The 22,336-nt window shown below is 36.0% G+C and overlaps 1 protein-coding gene and 1 pseudogene across 4 annotated transcripts in view; one reads left to right on the forward strand and one right to left on the reverse strand.

Moving 5' to 3' along the window:
• Nucleotides 1-22,336, forward strand: part of CEP350 (centrosomal protein 350) — a 155,182-nt gene that overhangs the window by 110,737 nt on the left and 22,109 nt on the right. For 2 of the 4 annotated variants that reach the window (XM_047703679.1, XM_047703678.1), the window contains exons 28-34: nt 1,180-1,302; nt 2,396-2,595; nt 7,851-8,062; nt 10,879-11,023; nt 15,985-16,145; nt 18,962-19,098; nt 21,770-21,852. In XM_047703679.1, the coding sequence (XP_047559635.1) occupies nt 1,180-1,302; nt 2,396-2,595; nt 7,851-8,062; nt 10,879-11,023; nt 15,985-16,145; nt 18,962-19,098; nt 21,770-21,852 (1,061 nt within the window). The remainder of the gene's footprint in view (nt 1-1,179; nt 1,303-2,395; nt 2,596-7,850; nt 8,063-10,878; nt 11,024-15,984; nt 16,146-18,961; nt 19,099-21,769; nt 21,853-22,336) is intronic. The other 2 variants (XM_047703680.1, XM_047703681.1) reach the window with 1 other exon arrangement.
• LOC125086222 (coiled-coil-helix-coiled-coil-helix domain-containing protein 2-like) lies at nt 6,694-7,795 on the reverse strand (annotated as a pseudogene).

Here is a 22,336-nt window from a genome sequence, read left to right on the forward strand (position 1 = left end):
TGTATGTGTGAGTGTGTGTATATAAGTAAATGAAGGGGAGGTGAAATTTTCAGTTGTATGTGGGGAAACAGACGTTGAAGTAGTCTGTGTATCTAAAGATACATGTTCAGGTGAGATTGTATACACTTTTAAAAATCCAAATGAAGAGATGGATTTATACCTAGATTTTCTCCCTTTTTTGACATAATGATATTCCTTGCCCTTCCAAGGCAAAAAATGTTGCCTTGATCTGCAGGTTACTGTTGTGTGCATGTGAACAGGAGCGTGCTCTGTCAAAGAGAACTAACCTTTCAAACTATTAGTAGACTTATTTATCCTCTCAAATATATATACTTATATTTATATATATAAATAAATGATCGATTTACTATTTAAGAAGAAGAGAATTTTCTACTTACAACTTTTAGCATGTGAAATTTTCTTCTTCTAACCTTATGCTTGAGCTGTCCATAGCATGATTTTTTTTTTAACCAGGAGTATTTATTATGACTAGCTTAGTTTATTCTTAATTATGCATTCTAATATTTTATAGACTGGATATTGTATTTCAATCTTATTAAAGTGGGCCTTTGTAAATATAAAGCAAGATACCTTCGGTAGGTCCTATGGGCAGTAAATTTCATGCTGTAGAGGTGAACAAGGTGTTTTTAACTCTAAATTTATTTTCTAAATTATTATTTTCAAGCTAGATCATGATGGTAAAGGCTAGGTAAAGCAAACATAGTGCTTTTTATTTAACTTCAGACTTAAAATATATGACCAGGTATGGATATAGAAATCATTTGCTCAGGATGATATACATGTATAGAATTGCGGATGTACTAGGTTCACAGCCGTAATTGTTGTAGTCTGTGTTAAAGCTTATGGGAAAGCTTATTTAGCTCCATATTGTACTTCTCATAACTTTACTCACATACAAGCAAATCTGCCTGAAACTATAGATGATGGTTAAGCAACATCTGAGAAGAAAGGCACGTTTATTCAGAAATCGTCGGTAAGATCTATAGTCATACATGTTTTATATGTCACATAGAGCATAACACTCGCTTTAACTGAGTAGCGTATAATGTTATTCAGGAAGCGTATTAAAAGTTCTCCACTCAGCCCTTTTGCTTTCCCTTTCTCATTCTTTCTGCCTCTTGATCTCTTGGTTTTAAAATCTTCCTCCTTATTTTGTAGACACTGCTCTCCTGTTCACTACTTCTTCTCTGTCTTTACGTCTCACCACTGGGCCTCTCTCAGTGTCTGTTTTCCCAACCTTCATCCCAAATTCCAGCTGTATATCTACAACCAGTTGGTCAGGTAACTTTGCACCTTTTTCAGTGCACTCTTTGATAGAGCATGCTCTGTTCTTTTTGTTTGTTTTGATTGCTTTTCTTCTTTTTTTTTTTCCTTAACAACCTGGGGCCTCTTGTCAAATGTCCCATAGATTATCTTTGTTTCCACATTAATTTGATATGCTGATTGTTCAAGAAGTGGAATGACAGTTTTTGTGCCTTTTATTAAGTGTTTGTCAGACGTGTGAATGCATTTTTGTTGATTAGCCACCAGCACAGATCTAAGACCAGTAATAGGAGCAGCCCACCTTTTAATTATCTTTGGCATCTATAAATGAGGAGAGTTTAGTAGTAGCTTTTTAACTACTTAGATAACTTTTTCCTAAATCAGTAATTTCTCTTAACCCTTTGCAGCTAAGATATATTGGGCTATTTAATTTCAGCGATTGGGTTACACTGAGAAATTTGAGGCATTTGTTGCATCCTCTTACCTAAGTAAATAATTAGTTATGTTTATATGCATAAGGCCTCTGACTGTGGTGCTCAGTGTTCTCTCCATAATTATCACCTCACATTGCATCTCTCAGGCAGTGGGAACCAAAGAGTGGTGTAGTGATACCTGAAATAAAACTAGACTGAATTTGAAAGTAAAAGTCAGAAAGGGACATGAACATGTCTTTTTTGTTTGCTTGCTTGTTTGGGGGCTTTGAGATTTGTTTTTCTTGTTGTTTTGGTCTTTGTTGTTTTGGGTTTGGATTTGTGTGTTTCTGGTCTGTACCTTCAGAATAAATTCCTTATATCTTCTGTTATGAAAAGAATCACCTATGAGAAGTGAATATGTAAGTTATGTTTTATCAGCCACGGCTGTCCAGATAGTCTGAAGATTTTCTTTTCTGAATTTGTCTTTACAAACAGTTACAAGTAAAACATAAATTCTTTTGTTTTCTGAATATGTTGACTCATCATCAAAGCTTCTGTTATTTCAAAGTTTTTGAAAGGAGTAGTATGAATGTCCTGTTTTTACACAGATTGTTCATAAGGCAATGAGTGGTAGAGCTCTCAGAGTGATTTCTGTCCGTAGATTTGTTCTCTAACTGTTTTTCATGGTGTGACCATAGGTTTCTGACAAAACGAGAGCAAAAACTAATGCAACGGCGACAACATGCAGAGGAGCTGCTTGAGTGGAAGCGACGTTTGGATGCAGAGGAAGCAGAAATCCGTCAAATGGAAAAACAAGCTTTGGCTGCCTGGGACAAAGAATTAATAAAACCTAAAACTCCTAAGAAAGAACTTGAGGATGAGAGAACAGAACAGAAAGGTAATAAATACTAACTCTGTTCTAACTACAAACCAAAGCCTAAGATAACTGGAAGATTTACTTAATTATGTTTTAAAAGGTGAATGATTAAGTGTGAAGAAGGCGATACAATTGCAAATGCCACCAACATTGCAAATATGAGAACATTGTGAATAACTTTATGCTAATATACTTGAAAACTTCAAAGAAATAGGTATATTCCATGAAATTGAAATGGGTTATTCCATGACCAAGTAGGATTTAACACATTCTAAAAAATCGATCATGTGGTACAAATTACTTAAACAGATTAAAGGAGAAAAGTTACAAGACATCTCGATAGATTTGGAAAAGGACTTGATAAAATCTAAAAAGCATTTGTAATAAAACAAATTTTAGATAAAGTAGCAATGGAAGGGAACTTTGTTTACCTGATCTAGGATATCTATTAACAAAAATGAAAAACCAAACCTACAACAAGGTACCATACTTAATGATAAAACATAGAAAACTTTCCCTTTGAATTTGGAAATAAGACAAAGATGCTTTTATTTTTACCTAAGGAGTGAAAGGAGGAAGCAAAACTCATTATTACAGATGTTAAAGCTGTGCATATAGAAAATCCAGCATTTACATGTCAGTTATTAGAATTAACAAGTGAGTTTAGCATGGTTGCTGGATATAAAATTTATAAACAAAATTCGATTACATGTCTATAGAGCAGCACAAATTGGTTAGAAAATCTGATTTTTAAAAGAGATACTATTTATCATAGAAATAAAAAATATGAAGTATTAGGAATAAACTTAAAAATATACAAGATCTTTATGGAGAAAACTTTAGAATTTATTAGGAGACATTAGAGAGGACCAAAATATATAGATAGCTTTTCCATACTCACAGAGTCAGTGTCATAAAGATGTTAATTCTGCCTGAATTTATTTATAGATTCAAGACAATTTATATCAGAAACTCAGCAAGAGTTCTTCATAAGTTTGACAAGTTCATTTTAAAATTTATATGAAAGAACAAAGGACCAAAAAGCAAAGACACTGCTAATGGAGAACTTATTTTACTATATATCAAAACTTGTAAAATTATATAATTAAAACAGGATCATTTGCACAGAGATAGACAAATAGACTATGAAACAGCCCAGAAAAAGACCCTTGCATATATGGAAAGTTGGCTTCTGGCACAGGTAACCTTACAGAACAGTGATGAAAGAGACTCTCATAAAATTTTGGGGACAGGGAAAAGTGAATTGGATCCCTACATTGACAGTTTAGAAAGATTCAGCTAAGGGACGCCTGGGTGGCTCAGCGGGTTAAAGCTTCTGCCTTCGACTCACTCATGATCCCAGGGTCCTGGGATCGAGCCTCTCATCCAGCTCTCTGCTCAGCAGGGAGCCTGCTTCCTCCTCTCTCTCTCTCTGTCTGCCTCTCTGCCTACTTGTGATCTCTGTCTGTCAAATAAATAAATAAAATCTTTAAAAAAAAAAAAGGAAAAAGACTCAGCTAAAAGGTTTTTTTTTTTTAAGGCTTAAATCTAAAAATTAGAATTAAAGAACTTTTTAGAGGACCATGTAAGAGAATATGTGACATCATATATGTCATCAAGGGGAGGGAATATATGACATCATATGTGACATCAGATATGACATCAAGGGGAGGGAAAGATTTCTTTAATGTGTTATACAAAGCAAAACCATAAAGAGAAAGATCAATAATTCGACTTCAATAAATTTAGAATTTCTGTTGATTAATACACCATAAAAAAGGTAAAACAACAAAATAAAAAGATATTTGCAATACATAGGACTGGCAAAGGAGTAGAATAAGAATATGCAAGCAACTGCTATGAATCAAAATAAAATGACACACATTTAAAAAAATGGGCAAAAGAGCAGATAATTCACAAATGAGGAAGTCAAATTATCAATAAACATCTGAACAGATGTTCAACTTTTTTAGTAATTAGGGCATTAAAACCATAAAGAAATACTATTTGATACCTCTGTTCATTTCCTAGGGCTGCTGTAACAAATTACTACAAAATTTGATAGCTTAAAAAATGTTTTATTCTCTCACTTCTGGAGGCCAGAAGTACGACAGCAGGTGTTGGCAGTGCTGTGTACCGTCTGAAGGTTCCAGGAGACAGTTCTTCCTACTCTGAGCTTCTGATCTCATCATGAGATCCTTCCACTGTTTTTAAAAAGATTTTTTTTATCTCAGAGAGAGAGAGAGATTACACGTACATATAAGCATGTGAGCAGGAGGTGGCGGGGGCTCCAGAGGGAGAAACCCAAGCAGACTCGGAGCTAAACATAGATCCCCCAAGGGATCATGACCTGAACCTAAATCAAGAGTCAGATGCCCGCCCCCTGGCTGGCCTCATTATGAGATCCTTAATTATATCTGCAAGGACCTCTTTTCAAAATAAGAGTACATTCACAGGTTCCTGGGGGGTAAGACAGGAACATATCTTTTTGAGGGCCATCATTCAGCGCTTTCACAATACCCATCAAACTTACTGGTATGTAGGTAGAACAAGGAACTGCTGATATATTAATTGTTAAACCTAGTTTGAAAAACAGGTTGAAAAAAGAGGCATTAAAAATAATTGAGTGCCACATGGGTGGTTCAGTTGGTTGAGCCTCCTGCTCTTGGTTTTGGGTTGGGTCATGATCTCAGGATTGTTAAGATGGAGCCATACATCAGGTTCCGCACCAGCTGTGGAGCCTGCTTAAGAATCTCTGCCCCTCCCCTCTCTCATGCTCATGTTCACTCTCAAAATAAGTAAATAAAAATAAGTAAAAACAATCAGTAAAAGAATAGAAGTGAGGTACACATATCCTACAATTCTGTGGTTCCAATCCCAGGCATAAATCCTAGAGCAGTGTTTCTTAAAGTATGGCCCATGAAAGTCTGGGGAGGTCTCTGAAATCCTTTCAGAGGATCTGGGAGGTTAGTACTATCTTTATAATAATACTGACATGTTGTTTGCCTTTTTCACTATGTTGCCATTACACCGATGTAGCAAATACAATAGCGAAATTGCTGATGCCTTAGCGAGAATCAAGGCAGTGGCGCCAAGCGGTGGTGGTAATCATTGTATTCTTCTCCACTTTGCACTACGGATAACGTGCCAGTTTTACAGAAGGAAGTCCTTAAATAAGCATTTACAAATACTAATTTTGTTGAATCTCAACCTTTGAGTATATATCTTTGTAATATTTTGTGTGACGGAATAGGAAATATGCATAAAGCACTTGCCTGTGCCGAAGGACAGTGGTTGCCTTGAAGAAAAGCAGTTAATGCAGTGATTTGAGTCACAAGCTGAATTAGCCATTTTTTTCATGGAGTACCCTTTGCACTTAAATAACTAAAAGCCATGGCTACTTAGGTATTTGGCAAACAATTTCTCAGAAATAAATGAAGTAACTCTGACTCTTCAAGAAAGGAGCACAAGTGACAGTATTTATTGCAAGTGATAAAATTTAAGATTTCAAGTGAAAGTTTAGGATTTTGGAAATGCTTTTTTCCCCATTGTGAATGGGACTGCTTTCCAGTACTTAAAAGATGTTCCTGATATGATGGGTGATGATATTAATTAGAATCAACTTCTTGGTGGGGGGAGAAAACCACTCTTCTAATTAATTCACAAACGAGGACATTACAAAAGGTGACTTAAGGAGGCACACAGACATCTGCCCCGCCCCAAACTCAGACCGTCTCAGTGAACTTCTGTATAGTAAGAACACCCTTTTTCATTCATTCCAATTCTGAAGAAAACTGTGTTTAATGATGAAGGAGAGATTTAACTGGTGTTTTACACTTTATATATCCACTATTAATCATATATTTTTTAAAGATTTTATTTATTTATTTGACAGAGAGAGATCACAAGTAGAGAAGCAGGCAGAGAGAGAGGGAAGCAGGCTCCCTGCTGAGCAGAGAACCCGATGCGGGACTCGATCCCAGGACCCTGAGATCATGACCTGAGCCGAAGGCAGCGGCTTAACCCACTGAGCCACCCAGGCGCCCTATTAATCATATTTTTATGTTAAATTAACTTGGTCATGAGAGATGATCTGTATCTTCAGTCTGAACTTCTCCATTAGGTTAATCCATTTGCACATCTGCGCTGCTACAGCTCCTCGCTGAAACCTGCACAAAGCGCAGGGTCTCCCTGGTTGTGGTCACGCTCCAGAAACTGTTTCTCTCCTAATGGCATGGGCCAGACTGCGGCTGCTGGTATGCTGGCTGGGTTCTCTGAGGCTCCTGGTAAGTGATGCAGGCCTTGGAGACTCAGCATTGCTTCCTCCACCAAAGCCCGCAGTGATGGCGTGACCTATTGTGTGCCCGACAGCAGAGCCCACAGCCACGCCAGCTGCAGCAGTTGCCATCTGCGCTATGAGACCTGGCTGCTGGGGTGGAGCAGCAGATGGTAGAGCCGCTGCCAGCGGCTGAGCTGCTGGCGCAGGTCTAGGCACAGCTCCCATCTGAGGTGTCCAGCTGGCCAGAGGAGCCATGTGGGAGATGTGGCTCCGGCTTCCATGCTCATGGTTAGTGGTGGAGCAGCTCGGCATCTACAAGTCTGAGTTTTGGCCCAGAATCATCTTTTCATATTGTATGATGAAGTGTGTCAACACTGGGAAGATCTTCATGACTCAGTGAAGCAGTGTTTTACAGATGCCCAGTGATGATATAGAAAATCATGCATGAGTCAAAAAATCCATTGAAAGTAGAAAGTTGACCAAAGGATTGTACTATAACAGATCACAAAGTTTATTGATAGGACTTCAGATTCCACGTTCTAAAATGTAAGAAAGTACCAAGTGTCAAGTTTTGGTGTAACATCAAAAAATCCCCACAATTATCTGTAAAGACTATTGAAATACTCTTTCCTTTCTAATTACATGTATTCTTTGTGAGGCCAGATTTTCTGCATATGCTTCTACCAAAACAACATATAGTCCCAGATTGCAGACAGAAGCAGATACGAGAATCCAACTGTCTTCTGTTAGGCCAGACATTAAAGATACTTTTAAAAATGTAAAGCAATTCCCTCTCCTTTCAACTAAGCCCTTCTCTCAGTTTGCGTCAGCCCAAATTCTTAGACTAACAGATTTTATACTAATATGATTCATTAAGTGATGGGATTAAAAACTCTAAGTGCAGCAAGTGGAATTATGCAAAAGCAAATAAAAATATAACAGTTGAACATTTCTTTTGACCAAGATTGTGGACTTTTTCTTTTTACTCTCTCTGTAGAAATAACAAGTGAAGCAGAATCTCCACTACCTTCCTACTCTCACCGACACAGTGAAAGCTCTATTCCAGAAGAGCTGGGCAGCGCTGCTGTGGGCTATCTTCTGTCTGAGTCTGTAGTTCAGGAGCAGCCAGGGAGCCCAGATCATAGTGTACTTACTGAAGAAATGGTTTTTTCACAGGAACTGGAATCTTCTACCTCTCCTAGTAAACATGTAAGTTAATATATATTTATTCCTTCAAACTTAACGCAATTCATGATAGTGTTGACTATCGCCCATACCTGTAACATACCGTATATGACATTTGAACAGGAGTAAAGATTTTCATCGAATTCTAAAGATTATAAATATGTCAATCTTAGTTTTAGTGGCAGTTATAAAATTATGTATTATTAAGTCTATTGATATTGAGAGGATAGGAACTTCTAAAAAATCTTTTTAAGATTTTTATTTATTTATTTATTTGAGAGAGCGAGAGAAGAGAGCACAAGCGCTGGGTTCCTGCAGAGGGAGAGGGAGAAGTAGGCTCCATGCTGAGCAGGGAGCCCTATGTGGGGCTGCATTCCAGGACCCCAGCATCATGAACTGAGCCAAAGGCAGGCGTTTAACCAACTGAGCCACCCAAGCACCCCAGGAACTTCTAAAATCTTTGAAAGATAATTTAAGGTTGGAGCACCTGGCTGGCTCAGCAGTAGGACATGTGACTCTTGATCTTGGAGTCAGGAATTCAAGCCCCACATAGGGTGTAGAGATTACTTAAATAAATAAAACTTAAAAAAAAAATTTTACATTTAATTTAAATTTAAAGATAATATATTGGAATGACACAAGTTCTTATTAAAATCTATTCTGTCATATAATAGAAACAATAAGGTCTTAAACCATACCATTGTGCCTATCTGTAATTTAGTTAATAACTGCCCTTATCAATCGGAATAAAAGTAGTGGTTTCATCTCTTTAAAGCAGATCTGAAATGGTTATTGACTCCAAATTAGAGTAATAGTCACTATTAGAATAAGGTTTTCTACATTGTCCTTAATTCTGTACTTCATTAAAAAAAATCTATCTGATAAAAATTTAAGCTAGAAACTTAAGTGTTTTTCTTTTTTTTAAGTGTTTTGTTTTTAAATTTGATTTTATAAAGTATATAAAGGAATTAACATATTATTAAATATTATGTGAAAAACTTTGTTAAGGTCTCTCTCTAAGAAAAGGAATACACTTACATGCAGAATGGAATATCCTTTGGTAGAACCTTCAATTTATTGTGGATATGAAGAATGAATTGCATTTTCCCATTAAAAAATCAGTCAGATTCATGTGTGTTATGCACCTGTAAGATTTGAGGGGAAACCATTTTTTTTAAACAACGATCTAACAAAGAAGCTGTTTTTGTGCTATGTTGCAAAATATTCCAATGTCATGGGAACATACCTGAAAACAGAGGTTTTAGATTATAAAAGGCTTCTAATTAAATTATGTTAGCAAATTCTTAGTTCTGTGAAAATAGGCTTGTATATATAATTGTAGCATGGAATTCACAACAAAGTATGTTTTTTACACAATCTTATTATTACTTCCTGTGTATTGATTAGATCCTACCTAGCATTGTTATTAAGATTCAGAATAACCGTTGCCTGATCAAGCTCTAAAAATTATTTTTTTCCTCTCAAGAAAATATGTCAAAGAATTAAAACTAGCGTGTCTTAAAGTGGTTTTTATAATAAAAACTAATATTTGTTGATTGCTACTTACCAAGTGTCAACTAATATGCTAAATGCCTTATGTGGATTATCCTCACAATTCTGTAGGTACTGTGTTAAGCCCCACTCCAAAGCTCAGCAGGGTAGGAAACGTGCCAGATTCACAGAAATAAGAAGTGGTGATAGCTAGATGGCAAAGTCGGCATTCTCACTTCCACCTGATGTCAGGGTAGAAATTACATCCTTTGTAGTATGCTCTGTGGACAGTCTTATGCTCTTTTCTTCTCTTCTTTCCCCTCTTTTTTCCTTCTTTCCACAAAACTAGTACATATTTAGTATTTTTAAAGTTTTTTTTTCAGTTTTATTGAGATACAATTGATACACAGCACTGTTGAAGTTTAAGGTGTACAGCATAATGGGTTGACATGCATATATTGTGAGATGATTATTACAATAAGTTTCGTTAATATCCCTTACTTTATATAGTAACCAAAAAAAAAAAAGTCTTTTTCCTTATAATGAGAATGTTTAAGCTCCTGTCTTAGCAATTTTTACATGTACTGTTCAGCAACATTCATTAGTCATCACAGTGTTCATTGCATCCCTAGGACTTATGTATCTTATAACTAGAAGTTTGTACCTTTTCCCACCTTCTTCCAATTCCCCCCACCTTGGGTAACCACAAATCTGATCTCTTCTGTGAGTTTTTTTTTTTTTAGGTTCTACATATAAGTGAGATCATATAGTATTTGTCTTTTTCTGTCTGATTTATTTCTCCTAGCACAGTGCCCTCAAGGTCCGTCCATGTTGCAAATGGCAGGATTTCCTTCCTTCTTTATGGCTGAATAGTATTCCTCTGTGTGTGTGTCTGTGTTTGTGTATGTGTCTGTGCATGCATGCACATGTATACATACGCATTTTCTTTATCCATTATCTGTCAATGGAGAACTACCATATGATCCAGCAGCTCCACTTCTGGGAATACATCTGAAGGAAATTAAAATACTATGCTGAAAAAATACCTGTACCATATTTAGAATTTTTTTAATTAAAAAAAAGATGATAAATATCACTTAAACAGTAGGCACTCCTACTTTATTATAAACATTTTTAAAAAGCATACTTCTTTATATAGCTTTTTCTGTGACTTTAAAAAACGTTGAGGTCTTATCCTTTGTATAATTTGTAAACTGTTTTTACTTTTTATTGTCACAGAGTTACTTAAAACTCTGTAAATATTATCTTTAACTGCTTGGTTTCTCGAGTTAAATAGATTTTACAAATGTCTCACAAAACAGTTCACACTTGGTTTTCTGTTTGAACAGTCACCTCCCAAAAGCTGCACATCTGTGTCAAAGCAGGAGTCTAGCAAAGGAAGTCATAGGACTGGAGGACAGTATCGTCTACCTGTCAAGTCCCATCAACACTGTTACAGTTGGTCAGATGAGTCATTATCTATGACACAGTCAGGTAAGACTAATAACAAGGAATTAGTTTTATTCGTATTATATTTGAATTCCTCTTTAATAAGCTTTGTCTATCCATCTGTTAATAATGTTATCTTTTGTTGCATTTGTAAAGGCTTTTTGCTTGCCAAGATTAAATCACATAATTTCATTGCTTTTCATTGATAATTAATTATTTCCCTTACTATACAAAATACAACAAACTGTTACATTCTTGGGTTGCTAACGGGCAGTCTTTTATTCATCAGACATTTGTTGAATTTTTTTTCCATGTGCCAGATACTGCTTATGTGTTCCCAGAGTGCTCTGTGCTTCAACTTGTTATACCAGACAGTATACAAATTATAACCAGACTTTACCCAGCAGGTCTCCCTTACTAGCATATAGACTCCTAGAAAGGCAAGTCTATATATTTTTAAAAGTTATGGCACTAGAACCTAGCAGGTACTTTGCATTGCAAATAGCAGGTATTTATTAAATGTTTCTTGAATGAATTAATGATGACCATGAGGAGAGATAGGAAGGTAGTGCAGGATAGTGTAAGTTTCAAAGGAGAAAAGGTAGAAAATAGACTGCAAATGGCAGTAGGGAACATTGTCTGTTTTCCTGTAACCTCTCTACTCCTATAAAACTCTGTGGTATTAGATTATGAAAGAATGAACAGCCTCTATTCTGTAAGACTTCAGTCTATAAGATTTGATCTTGGGAAACATATCTATTTAGGCAGTGCTCAGTTTATGTAGGGTTCCAAGGATGATTGCTACTGTATTGAGTGTATGCCTTTTGAGCTCATTTTTAGTTTGCATTTGAGAGTAGACACTTAATAGAAAAAAAGTGAAATATATTATTCTTATTTTGATCTTTGATCCTTTTCTATACCCCCAGTTTTCAGTGTTTCAAACAATAAATAGTAAATCATGGGATTTTCCATCACCCATATTTATAAACCACTCTTTTTCTTTGAATAACTGCATAATATTTCAAAGAGTAGATATACCATAACGTATTTAACCATTTCCCTAGTGATGATCATTTAGAGTTCTCAAAATTGCCAATATTCTAATGAACATCTTCATGTATATTTTCTTGTTGTGTATTTCAGTAAGAATAAATTCTTAGAAATGGAATTACTAGGTCAACCCAGTCGAAGAATGTTGTCTACTATATTTATTTGTTGAAAATTATTATATTATACATTTGCTTTCACATACTCTGGTGAAAATTTACAGTGGAGTAACATGTCAGTAGACATAAACTTTATACTTGGAAGCGTGGATTCTTATCTTGGCTGTATTACTCACCGGTGACTTTCTCCAAGTTTCTTTCCCATATTGGATAATCTTTTCCATTTGTTCCATAGAGTAAGAGCATAACCATCCTTGCATGAGTTACAGGGCAAGGATTAGTGATAATGTTAATAAGACACTATTTTATTGATAAAACATAATTCAAGTAAGAATAGGTTTAGAGAAATAGCTCTGAGATTTTTTTTTTTAAAATATTTTTTATTTATTTATTTGACAGAGAGAGAGATCACAAGTAGACAGAGAGGCAGGCAGAGAGAGAGAGGGAAGCAGGCTCCCCGCTGAGCAGAGCCCGATGCGGGACTCGATCCCAGGACCCTGAGATCATGACCTGAGCCGAAGGCAGCGGCTTAACCCACTGAGCCACCCAGGTGCCCCATAGCTCTGAGATTTTTTAACTATGGATGTCATCTACCTGTTACTGATGACATCATTATTTGCATTTTTTGTGGTCAGTCTTAATGTAGTGGAGTTATGAAATGCCTTTCTCACTTACGTGAAGGAGAGTTTGTTACAAGCCAGATTAATGCAGGCCACATAATTTTTTCAATTAGATTATTCTCTCCATCTTGATGTGTTCAAACAAATTGAAGTGTCATTTACCTGTCTCCTCCCCTCTCCCGCACTGCCCAAAAAATCCCTGTAGGAGAGAATTCTGTAAAGGCAATAAATTCATGTAGAGATTCTCTTAGATGTTACTAATGGTAAGTACTATGCAGTAATACTATATTTGGGCAGATATAGAATATAGTCCCATTCACTCTCATAGACTTTTATTTAATTTCTACCCTTCATTTGTATACTTTTGGTTTCTTTAGTACTTAAAAATAGAAACATTTTCCAAAGTCTTTCATCTAAAAACTCCCAAGTTTTTCATCATCCACTGTTAAATCTTCACAACCATAGATGATAAATGTTTTTATTAGAATAATCACTGCTGGCATATGCAATTTTTAAAATATAGTAAAATAATCATTTTGGGAGGGGGGCAAAGTTGAAACTAAGTCTGTGGAAGTATAATGGTCCTGTATACAATTTTATCAGAGTAATGTCTCAAGTTTCAGAAGCACATAAAAGCTTATCAAGCTAAAAGAAGCACAGTTTTAGAAGACGAAAGGTTTGGGTTTATACCTCATTTTAGAAAGGTTTTAATTTTTAGGTCAGCCTGCAATCCTACTCCCAGTCGTTATACTAGAATCATCAATTGAATCTCTACAAAGCCTGCCGCTAAGTGTTCAGAACCTTTTAAGCCTGAAACCAATTGATTATTTTTTTCAGAAATTAAAAAAAAAGAAAGGGAGATAGTTGCTCTCTCCCCACCACCACCATTTTTAGGTTTCAGACCAAAAAATAGATTACCTAAAATACAGCTACATAAAATGTTGGTCTTAGGTGAATATGAATCCTACCACCATTTATTGAGCTTTTGTGGTAGTTGAGGTGCTGTGTGCTTTATTCATCTTATTTAATTTGCACATCAATGCTCGAAATCGGTAGGGGGCAGACACCTTATTGATGACCAGTAGTAGATCCAGAGTTGAGAATGGCCTTTATTATTACGTTATTTTGTGAGTGTTAATCAGTAAATAGTAAGCTTTGCCCATGCTGCAGGCTCAGTATGATGCCACCACGGGTATAAGATGGGTGTGACTTTACTGAGGTACCTTAAGTCGACGGCAGAGAAGTGACAGGAACTTAGATTTCATTATCTCTAATCCAGATATTGGATCATACTATCAAAAAAGACTATAATCCTATTGCATTTAAGTAAATTCTGTAATGAGTTCGTATGCAATTTAATGTGAAGAACCTGAGAAACGCCTGGTTACTTATGGTCTAGTGTTGTGGTGTACATCTGAGTCTTCAGGCCTATATACAATAGTATTTCTGTTGCTATTAAATGTCTCGCTCAGCATTGATGTGTGGAACTGATGCCATTGCGTGAGCTTAGGAGGAAGTGTGAGGAACGGGCCTTTGTATTTCTGTGTAATTTCCATCTGTAGTGAAATAAGCAGCGTATTTGTTTATTTAATTATTTAAATTTTTGGTGGGCAGTAAATCAAGGTTTGCTGAGCGATAGCAAAGTAGTGGTACAAAGCTGCTGGGGAGGGAGGGGACCCAAGAAGGTTTCCCTAAGCAGCAGCTCTAAATGATACGATTTTCATAGCATGTGTGTGGTACTTCTAATGAAATGTCTTTTTCACAATTTTGCTATGACTCGGCATCTACTTTGTGCGTATAGGGAACTACTGGGAAGAAAATAAGATGTAACTAGCTTCATTTCATTTATTTTAAATATTTTAAGAGCTTCTCAAGAAAGGTTACAGCAGAGTATATTTCTTTTTAATTTCTCTGTTCCCTTTTATGTGGCATTAAGACATCATCTGATGATTCATAGTCAGTTTAAAATGACAAAATTTCAGGGCACCTGGGTGGCTCAGTTGGTCAAGCCTCCGACTCTTGGTTTTGGCTCTGAGCATGGTCTCAGGGTCATGAGATCGAGCCCTGCGATTAAGCTCTGCACTCAGTGGGGAGTCTGCTTGGGATTCTCTCTCCCCCTCTCCTTCTGCCCTCCCCCTGCTCGCATACACACTCTTTCTCTCTCTAAAAGAAATCTTTAAAAAAAAAATAAAATGACAGAATTTCAGGGTGTCTGGGTGGCTCAGTTACTTAAGTATCTGCCTCTTGATCTCAGCTCAGGTCTTGATCTCACAGTTGTGAGTGCAGGTCGCACATTGGGGTTCATGCTGGGAGTGGAGCCTACTTTAAAAACAAAAGACAGAAAATCAGTTTGATTTTTTTTTTAAAAGATTTTATTTATTTATTTGACAGAGAGAAATCACAAGTAGGCAGAGAGGCAGGCAGAGAGAGAGGAGGAAGCAGGCTCCCTGCTGAGCAGAAAGCCCGATGTGGGGCTCGAACCCAGGACCTGGGATCATGACCTGAGCCGAAGGCAGCGGCTTAACCCACTGAGCCACCCAGGCGCCCCTCAGTTTGATTTTAATATGACTCAAAAACTGTTAACAACTAAGGGGAAAGACAGATAAATATGATTATCTTGTCATCAGGAAATAGTTCCTTAAAAAAATGTCCAAATTTTATTAACCTAAAAATTTTTCAATTTCTAGTTGCTTATCTCACCAAGATGGGGTACCTTGAGATTTATTTGCAATTTCAAATAGTATAATTAGAAAGTGAAAAAAATAGGTGGAAACCTCCCCCTCCACCTCACCCCTCCCGCCCAATAGAGATTTAGGGGAAAGGAGAGGAAATGTAAATCACTAATAAATTTTTTTCGAAAGCTCAAATTCCTTAATTTTAAATGTTAGATTGACTTTATTCAAGTTTAATATCACATTGCAGCTTTTCATGAATAATATAATTAATAGTTATTGAATTAACTCTCCTTTCTTTAAAGATTTATTTATTCATTTGAGAGCGAAAGAGAGGGAGCAAGGGGGCCAGGGGCAGAGGGGAAGAGAGAGAATCTCACGCAGGCTCCCTGCATGTGGAACCTGATGTGGGGTTCAGTACCAGGACCCTGAGATCGTGACCTGAGCCAAAAGCAAGAGTCAGACACTTAAATGACTGAGCCATGCGGGTGCCCCGAATTAACTATTCTTAAGTTAAAACTAAATAAGAGATTTTGTATCTCTTTCAGAAACAACATCCGACCAAAGTGACATTGAGGGTAGGATCAGAGCCCTAAAGGATGAGCTGCGGAAGAGGAAATCAGTTGTGGACCAGCTAAAGAAGGAACAGAGAAAAAGGCAGAAGGAAAGATTGAAAGCCCAAGAAGCCAGTCTGATCAAACAGTTAGAGGTGAGACACAGGAGGAAGGGGGTTTGATATCAAGGCTAATGTGTATGTGAAGTCTGTTTTTAATGTTGTTAATAAAGTCATGGGTTAGAATTTTTCAGTATTAGTTTGGTGCCACGTTTTAACCTCTTTCTAAAAAATCTGCGACAATCTAAAACATTAAATTAAATGTTAAAATAATAAATATTATATCAATTATTAAGTAAATATTAAAATCAAGTGTTAAAGGTTTTTTTTCTAAGTAGACCTGTGAAAGATTGATATCCATGCGCTCTGAAGCAGAGAATCATCAGGTAAGTAATTAAGGAGGGTGCGTGTTGCATGGAGCACTGGGTATGGTGCATAAACAATGAATCTTGGAACACTGAAAAAAAATTACAAAAAAAAAATCAGTAATTGTTACTGCCTTTTTAAAAACAACTTGTTTTTTAAGCAGAGTGATATTTCATGCCACACAGTTTATTAACGTGACTCTTTGTACTATTTGAATGGCTCCAAAATGAAAATTCTAAACTTGACTCTTCTCCTAAGCTCTAGCAGCCTTCCCTGATTCTGCCCCAGGCTGGAAACCTGGTTTTCATAGCTTCCTTATTCTATTTTGTCCTATCCATTCAGTCACCCTTTGATTCTTTTCTTTATAAATCTTCTTATCATTTTCCATTCCAACTGCCTCATGCTCTTTGGATCCTCATGACCTCTCTGCATAGCCTCTTGAATGTCCCTGTCTCTGGTTGCTTCCCTGTTGCTTGCATACTTTCTGCCAGCCTCATGTTCCTAAACTGCTACATTCATCATAGGATCGATATAAACTTCTGCTCCTCACAAGAATTATTTCTCATGGCATCACCAGAGAAGACCATTCAGCTTCTACCTGAACACTTCCAGTAATAGGAAATTTCAAATTTTCAAGGCAGTTGGTTTCATTGTTAGACTCTAGGTTCTCTACATGTTAGAAAACTTTTTATTAAGTTTAGCCAGTATTTCTGTCTTTTTAATGGTCCTTGTTGTGGTCACACCAAATATGTGTTCCTCCTACCTTTATTAGTTTAATCATCAGATATTTAAATGCCTATTTGTATGCCAGGAACTCAGCTAATTACTTCACACATGTTCTTCATTTATCCTCAAGCAACAATGTATGGCTTTACTGTCCCTGTCTTACAGACGAGGAAACTGAGTTTCCTCAGTTTGCCTGATACTGAGGGACACGCAGCTCATAAATGGTAAAGCTAGGATTTTAATATATCTCTAATTCTAAATTTTGTATCCTCACCATTATACTGCACTATCTTCCACATAGAAATAAGGCTATTAACAGTTGTGGAGAAAATAGACAGTTACACGAATATATGATACAGAGATGGGAACACAGATTGTAACTTGCACAGATGTTTAGAAGTAGGAAAAGTGGCTAAGGTAGAATGACCACACTGGCCAGATCATGTTGGAAAGGATTGGTAAACAAAATTTAAAAATGAAGATCATGTTCAGGACCTTAGAGTCAGACTGATGAGTTTGGCCTTCCAGTCAGCAGTCTTCAAGCCTGACCACACATTAGAATTAATTGAGGAGCTTTTTGAAAAATACAAATATTCAGGCTCCCTCCCAGAGGTATTAATTGGTCTAGGGTGGAGCCCAGGATTTAAAAGCACTGATGTAGGTCATGAGGAGCCATTGAAAACTAAATGAAATACACTTAGATTGAAAGGTGATGCTCAAAAATGTTCATTAATGGATATGCCAGCCAGAAAGACCTCTAGAGAAGAGCTATAGCATCCACGTCATCCACCATTTTATTAAATGGTTTACAGGGAAAAGAAATTTCTGTATTTAGGTTTTAGAATTATAGTATATGATGGAGAAATACATAATAGATAGCATTTCATATAAAATCCTTCAGATTTTATTTAATCACAGATGTAATAAATCAGCTACATTCATGTATGTATAGCTTTCAGATCAGAATTCAGAGGAAGGTAATATGGATAGTGCAAGTTGTAAAAGTAGGGATTTTAGCCCAAGTTTTAGGGACCTGTAGCAGTTGAATAGTATCTGTACATCCATTCAGTCATAATATTTGTTGACAGCCTATTTGGGGCCAACACATTGAGTTGGTACTGAACATTCAGTGTTAAAGAGAACAGCTGTAGTCTCAGATAATGATGTAAAAGTAGGGATTTTAGGCCAGAAAATTAAGAAATATAGTAGATGAAGGGCTTCCCTTAGATTTCGTCCAAATTAGGATTATACGCTAGTGACAATGGATAGGAATGGCTGGTAACATTTTTTGTAATTCTGAGCTATCATATTCTTAACCACACCCTTCCTTCTTCCTCAGGATTTGTATTCCCAAGTATTCTTAGGATTTGTATTCCTAAAAAGGTGCCATTTAACTCAGCATTGTGGCTAAACTTCTTAAAAATAACATGGAAGTATTAGGACAGCCTTTAAAGAATAATTACCTGATCAGCTAAAGAAGTTTTTTAATGTGGCAGAACCTGAATTATTGGTTCATAGGTATTAAATTTCTGTAGAGTGGAGACTGTCATTTCCTGATTGATTTAGGACACTGGTAACTGGTTGAGCAGAGAGCCCGATGTGGGACTCGATCCCAGGACCCTGGGACCATGACCTGAGCTGAAGGCAGAGGCTTAACCCTCTGAGCCACCCAGGTGCCCCAGGACACTGGTAACTGGGAGGAAGATTTTTACATTACATCTTCTCTATTTTAATATTTTTCTGTAAAATGTACTATTTTCTAATTTAAAATAGTTTTTTAAAATTCTGTATAGTGACTCCTCTGATTTTTCTAAACTTAGTCATATGATGAATTCATTAAGAAAACTGAAGCAGAGCTTAGCCGAGATTTGGAAACATCACCAACAGCCAAGCCTCAGATTAAAACGCTCTCCTCAGCTTCTGAAAAACCCAAGATCAAGCCCCTTCCATTACACAGGTAGAAATTTGTGATAACTTACCTATATTCTGCCTTGTTTGAGAAGTTTGTGTAAAGCATAAAGAAAGACTTTTAGTAAAGCTATCTTTTAAGTAACTGTGAAATTGTAGAAGTAAAAATATTGGTTAATATTTTCACTGATTTGTTATGTATGATACAAATCACAAATCAAATGTATAATAAGGTACAAATTTAAAAATATATTTTGAATTCTGAAATCTGGTGGTTGCAATGAAAATAATATCCTCCAGTGTTGCTAGTAGTAGCATTTTAAGTCGATATAGACCTTTTAAAAAGCAGTTTGCCAGTGTTTCAAAAGTAAAAGACAATCTGTAACTTTTGACTCAGTAATTCCACTTCTGAATACCTAGCTTGAGAAAATACGGGCTATCAGAAGTCTCTATTTGCATGAATATGTTTATCATAACATCCTTTATCTTAATGTAACACATTGGAAGCAATCTTTATGTCCAGAAATGGGTGACTAGCCCAGTAAATTATGGTTCTTTCCAGGGATAGAATATTATGCAACGAGTTAATGCAAATACAGAAGATATTAAGTAGTGATGCTCGAGTATATGAGATAGTGCATTAAAAAAGTCAGGTTGCTATATTTAAAATAAATTTTGAACAGTGAGTAGGGGGTAGACAGTCAGTGGGGACTGACAGATTGGGGCATTTGAGAGAGAAAGGCTTGCATGAATGACCAAAAGCAGTAAGGAGTTTGGCATATCATAGAAATTGAGCATATTAAGATGTTGCTAAAGTTAGAAGAGACTGGAAAAATAAAAACCAAACTGTGAAATCTTGAACTCACTCACTCTTAGTAATTTCTCCTGCACTTTTCAGAAGAGGTGAAGACTTTGAAGGTTTTTAAAGAAAATGTTTAGGGATTTTTTTGTCTGTTACAGAAGTAATGTAGACTCAATATAATTAATTTCACATTACCCGAGTTTGAATCCTGGTTCCAATACCAGCTAGCTATTTAGTTTTGTCAGACAAGTTACTTAATCTGTCTGTGCTTCGGGTTTTTTTAATATAGGGATTTATATCCCTATAATAACATGACTAATTAGCTTGTTATGAGAGTTAAAAGACTTAACTTAGAGCTTAGCATACAATTAACACTATGTATTAGTTACTATTATTAATATTTGTTATTATTATTGTTAGAATACTGAGGGAAGCAGTAAAAAGAAGAAAAGTTTAAATTGTATACCCAACTACCTGAAAATTGCAAATGTCAACAATATGTCTTATGCTTAGATTTTATTTACATTTTTCCATTATATTATAAACTGTAAATCTTATTTTTAGATTTCTACATAATATACTATTGTATGCTTTATAATTTTATTAACTAGGCTATTGGAGGATTTTAACAAGAGAATAATGCAATCACACAGAGATCTTTCTGACTATAACTACTCTGTGAAGGAAAGATAGGAAAGAGTAAGCTTAGAAGCAAGGAGAACAGGAGTCTAAGCCAAGCCTCAAATAAAAAGTGGTTATAAGAACAGAGATAGGAGATATGTTTAGAAGAATTTAGAATTTAAGAAGTAGGGGGCATTTGGCTGGCTCAGAGAGTAGAGCATGCAACTCTTCATCTCAGGGTTGCAAGTTTGAGCCCCACGTTAGGGGTAGAGTTTACTTAAAAAAAAAAAAAAAGAATTTATTCTTAAAATTTCTTAAGAAACATTTAAGAAGTAGACTTGACTAATTAAAGTGCTACATAGTGAAGCAGGAGAAATGTAGAATGACTCTCAGGTTTTCTCTTAAGTAGTTGGTTGGGTCAAAGTTCCATTAACCTAAATGGAAAAATCACATGTTCTTTTGTAGGAAGCTTATGATTTTGGTTTTAGAATACTAATTGTGAGGTGCCCATAGTTCACCTAAGGGAAATTATCCAGGAAAGATACCAGGGTGACATATATGGGGATGGTCAGCTAAAGATGGTGGTTGAAACCACAAATATAACAATATCACCCAAAGAAGATATGCATTCAGAGAGAATAAGAGGGATCCAAGTACCAAACATGATAAAATAGCATTTAAAGGCATTATAAAAGAGACAGAAGTAGAAGGCAAATAGTATGACTTCACAAATAAAGAGAAAGCAAGAAAATGAAGAAGGTAGCTAGCTCTTCCTATTAACTTAATAAGAGAAGACAACAGCAGGATGTGGAAGAATGAAGAATTGAGGGTCAAAATTTTGAGGCTCATAGCATCCTTACAAGCTAAGGGGAAAAAATCTCCAGGTTGAAGGACCAAAGATTATAGGAAAGAGAATGTATAATTGAGGAGTACCATTATTGAGACTGTGGAACTGTGTGAGATTTTAGGAAGAAAGAGATTCAAATAATCAGCTTTGAATAAGGGTGAAAGACACCCCTTTTTCTTTCTTGCAGACGGGAAGAAAGGCTACGAATATAGATATATTTGTAGGTGGGAAGTTTGGCAGTAAGAAAGTTCATGCTGGTGGTCTCTGTCTCACTAAAAGAAGCAGGATTATCTAATTAGAGTGATAAGGGCCAAAAACAGGCTTAATGAAAGTGACAGAGCAGGGCACCTCCTGTGAAGGAGAAACTGTTGTCTTAAGACTTGACTGCTTTTTGTTACCAGTTATTATAGTATCAGCGGTACATTTCTACTCATTAATTTTCTGTTTCAGATCCGAAACAGCAAAGAACTGGAAATCACTAACAGAGTCAGAACGCTCCAGAGGATCATTGGAGTCCATTGCTGAACACGTTGGTATGTAATTAGAAAAAATAATTGTGCTTTGTCTACGTAGACTAAGGATTTATCCAAGTGCCTACACAACTCTACCTCTACAGCTTTTTGATTGAAAAATAAATTTCTTAAAGATAATAATTATTGAAATTTTAAGTTACTTTGATATTTTAAAGTGATTTATTTGTTATATATAAATTTTGTGAATAAGTCTTTATTGTCCCAAATTTGTGATTAAAAAATGAAGCATATGGGGGTGGGAGGTTGGGGGCACCAGGTGGTGGGTATTGGAGAGGGCACGGATTGCATGGAGCACTGGGTGTGGTGCAAAAATAATGAATACTGTTATGCTGAAAAAAATAAAAAATTAGATAAAAAAAAAATGAAGCATAAAGACATTAATCTAAAATGGCTAAGTGTATTATTGGCAACATTAATCAGATTTTATAACTGAGTATATATTTTTTAGCCTATACTGTTGTTCAGAGTTAAGTGGTCATATATA

This window comes from Lutra lutra, chromosome 15, assembly GCF_902655055.1.
Source record: "Lutra lutra chromosome 15, mLutLut1.2, whole genome shotgun sequence".
Taxonomy (NCBI): Eukaryota; Metazoa; Chordata; class Mammalia; order Carnivora; family Mustelidae; genus Lutra; species Lutra lutra.